Raw genomic sequence first — 4,117 nt, 5'->3', positions numbered from 1 at the left:
ACAAATAAAAATAGTCCCATACTATTCTTTACCTCTCCTGTCATTGAATGACAAAAGGGAACCAAGATTTTCTACTTACAAAACTACTCAAGTATAACAACCACTCGTCCACAAGTTCAATATATATATCTATCTATCTATCTATATATATATATATATATATATATATATATATATATATATATATATATATATATATATATATATATATATATATATATATATATATATATATATATATATATATATATATATATATATATATATATATATATATATATATATATATATATATATATATATATATATATATATAACTTCTCTACAAGTAACTACAAAGTCTTTTTTGTGACAGTTATACTCAAGATGGCGTCACAGCTACTGGGCCAGCAGAGGCGTTCCATCCCCACCTGCTCTCCCCTTCTTCGGCCACCTCCACCAGACCATGTCACCCTTGAAATATCGCTGGATGTCCCTCGACAAAGTGAGACATTAACTAGAAGCACTTGTTATCTCTCCTCAGATGGAGTTATTTTGGCTTAAACCTCTCATAAACTACTGATAAGTAACGCCATGCAGTCTAGCTGAGCAAACTCATCAACCACAGACAAGCAACCACCCTTATAGAGCCATCCTGTGTAGTGAACTGATATTCCCCTCCAGCAGACAGCCTCTCGCCACAGCAAGGCACGGGGAAGAGTGTGGAGGTTTGGTTCTCGGATGGATGCCGCATTTGCGTTACTCCACCCAGTTATTAGAAACTAGATTTTACATCGCTCTGTTATGTGGTTATATGGTTATCACACAACACTGTAAATTGTTTCCTAGGTTTACAGGAAACTGTTAGGGCTTGTCACTCAGTGTAGAGCCACCTGGAGCGGAAGGAAGAGTAATAAAACGTGACAGGAGTGAAAAATATGAGAGAAGAGCATACATAGTAAAGAATGATAAAGCTGAAGGAAGAAGGAGGCAGCACCACATCAAGTAGAGTAGACTGTACCACCAGTCGAGCAGGGCAGTACTTCCATGGTGGGTGGAAAACTGATGACAGGGAGAGATGGAGCTCCAGTTTCATCAGCACTCAGGACTAATTCCCGACCATCCCCCTTTGCTGAACTTTTTCAGTGTTTCAATAACACAGAGAGTAGGTCAGCATGCTCTCCAATACAAGTTTCTCTAACTCTACAGCATACTACATGCACAGTACACACTACACTTCCTTTTCAAAATTAAAAGAAAAATGGCGCATTTAGAACTTGCCTCGGAGTACCCAGGGGGGGGGGAACCACAAATGCCCCCACCATCCGCCCCTCTCCGGATGATGACTCTATGAGTTGCCTTGAACCACTGTCTGACTCACTTCTTCATTTCTGCAACATTAGCGGCCTTTCCTCTAACTTTCTGTTGAAATCACCTCTCCTCTTCTAAACCTCACCTTCTCTTTTAAACCCCTTAACCGCAAGGATGTCGAAAGCACACCATGCCCGTCCCGTGGGGATAATCGTGCTCCAACTGACTTTTTAAAAATATTTGCCAAAAACTATATATGCATATGGCCTATATCTTCAGCTATCTCCTGGGATGTTTGTTGAGCCTTCGTCTACTACTGCAGGACTTGTGGAGACTTCGTAAGTTGGGAAACGAAGTCTCCACTTTACACTTCTCGATACCCTGTAATATGGTTACCATTGCCTGATATTATCACTACAAACACTATTCTATGAATTTCAAGTAGTTTGGAATCCATACTCCAAAAAAAAAAAACACTGTGAGAGCAATGTAAATTATGAGTACGTGCGAGCTTTCCACCTGTGCTCGTTCCCTGCTGGTATTCTGAGGTGGAGCTGTCATTTATTGTTTATAAACACACTCACACTTTATATTCCTAGTACTTTATTACACTTATATATATATACAATATTTATCCATAAGTTTCCTTCACTACTAGTAGTTTATTTTCACTCCAGGCATTCACTTTCCCGTTCAGTAAACTAGCGTAGAGAGCGAAGCTTTCACTTTCACTGTCATTACTCCAAGTATTTATACTCATATTCTTATATTAGTTATTATTTAATTTTCTATTTACATTTTCTATTTTAGTTACATTATTTACATTTCTATTTTGTTTACACTATGTTCTGCACTGTCACTTGCAGTAACTAAGGTCTCCTTTTTCTTGGAGCCAGGACGAACTTGGGACACTGAAGCACTCGTACTGGGAGTTTCTGTCACCATTTCCTCCACTGGCTCATCACATGATTCACCAGAAAGATCGTAGTCACTGTCCATCATTATAATGGATAAATTAGCCAGTGCACGTTCCACAGCAGAGTCACTTAGTCCCTTACCCCATCCCACACGAGGTTTAGTAGGGGTAGGGGTCACAGGGTCCTTTGCAGTGGGCTCAGAAGCGGCGGAACTGGAGGGGCGCGAATCGGAAAAGGTTTCACCTCGAAAGATGGCAGTAAACTGAATGATGTGGCGTTATGGGTAGGGAAGGGTTGACAATGTCAGCATCGTGACAGCTGCTAATTTATATGCTGTGAAATGATTGGCAGGAAATCTATACAATACATAATAACTTAGGTAGTTCCAGGTGAATGGAAATATCACTTAGGCTTCTCCCTTCCTTTCTTATATATATTTTTATTACGATAATAGGTCTATCTATCTATCTATCTATCTATAGCCCGACGCCCTAATACCGCAAAGGATGGCCACAGACAAAACGCTTCCAAGTTGCTCTGTCACCCACCATTTGGCTACCCACCCTCCAACTCACTCCCCCTTCCCTCATATCCCTCTCAACTCCATCCCTCCACTTCATCCTCGGTCTTCCCCTCCCTCTCCCCTCCACCTCACCTACATACACCCTTTTAGTCAGTCTTTCTTTCTCCATTCTCTCCACATGTCCAAACCACCTCAGTGTATTTCTCCTAATCTTCTCATCCATATCCACATCAGCCCCACACCGTTCTTTCACTTCTTCATTCGTCAATCTGTCCCTCCATGTCACTCCACATGCTCCTCTCTAGTAACTCATTTCCACTGCTCTCACTCTTGACTTGTTCCTCTCGTGCAAGGTCCATGCCTCACTTCCATACATCAGGATAGGGATCACAGTACTATCATGCAGTGACATCTTAACTTCCATACTCACCTCCCCAGTTTTCATCACTGCTTTCAGTGAACCAGCAACCTTCCTCCTTTGCTGTACCCTTTCATGCACTTCATCCCCCAAAGTTCCATCCTTACTCATCACACTACCCAAGTACTTGAACGTACTCACATTCTCCATATCCTTGCCATCCAACCTCACTGTGCATTCTGTGACTTCATTCTTCTCAAACACCATAACTTTACTCTTGTTTACATTAACTTTTAGATTCCTCTTCCTACACGCTGTCCTAAATTCATTCTCCAACCCTTGCGACTCCCATTCATCTTCACTCAACAACACTGTATCATCAGCAAACAACATCACAGGAAGCTTCCACATCTCACCCTCATTCATTAGAGGCACCCCCACATCCACTGACCTACCTTGCACCTCCTTTACAACCCCATCCATGTATATATTAAACAGCCATGGAAACATCACACAACCCTGTTTCAATCCCACACTGAGAGCAAAGACTCACTCAGCTCACCATCCACTCGCAACGTAGCCCTAGCTCCTTCGTACATACTCTTTACAGCACACAACAATTTCCCCTCCACTCCATATATTCTCAATACCTTCCACATACCTTGTCTATCTATTCTGTCATAAGCTTTCTCCAAGTCCATGAAGGGAGCATACACTTTCTTTCCCTTCTCTAGATACTTCTTCACTAAACATCTTAGAACAAATATTTGATCTACACACACTTTTCCCTTCCTAAATTCCCCTTGTTCTTCTCCAACTAGCTCCTCTGTTATATGCCTAACCCTATCAGTGAGTATTCTACCATATATTTTTCCAGTCACACTAAGAAGGCAAATACCCCTATGGTTACCACATACTTCTCTCTCCCCTTTTCCTTTGTATAAAGGAACAAATATATCAGATTTCCAGTCCTCCGGAACCCTTCCCTTTTCCCAGGCCAATCTACATAACTTCCATATCCACTCCACT

The 4,117-nt window shown here is 41.3% G+C and overlaps 1 protein-coding gene across 1 annotated transcript in view; it reads left to right on the top strand.

Moving 5' to 3' along the window:
• The first annotated feature begins 366 nt into the window (after window positions 1-366).
• The window catches only part of LOC145406129 (lithocholate 6-beta-hydroxylase-like), a 14,164-nt gene continuing 10,413 nt past the window's right edge, over window positions 367-4,117 (top strand). The window contains exons 1-2 of the mRNA XM_080277329.1: window positions 367-484; window positions 664-707. Of these exons, the coding sequence (XP_080133455.1) occupies window positions 367-484; window positions 664-707 (162 nt within the window). The remainder of the gene's footprint in view (window positions 485-663; window positions 708-4,117) is intronic.

The sequence above is a fragment of the Coenobita brevimanus genome, chromosome 69, assembly GCF_032717465.1.
Source record: "Coenobita brevimanus isolate Jiangsu-jjx chromosome 69, ASM3271746v2, whole genome shotgun sequence".
Taxonomy (NCBI): domain Eukaryota; kingdom Metazoa; phylum Arthropoda; class Malacostraca; order Decapoda; family Coenobitidae; genus Coenobita; species Coenobita brevimanus.
Note: the sequence above shows the minus strand (reverse complement) of the source record. Positions and strands in the feature narration are given on the sequence as shown.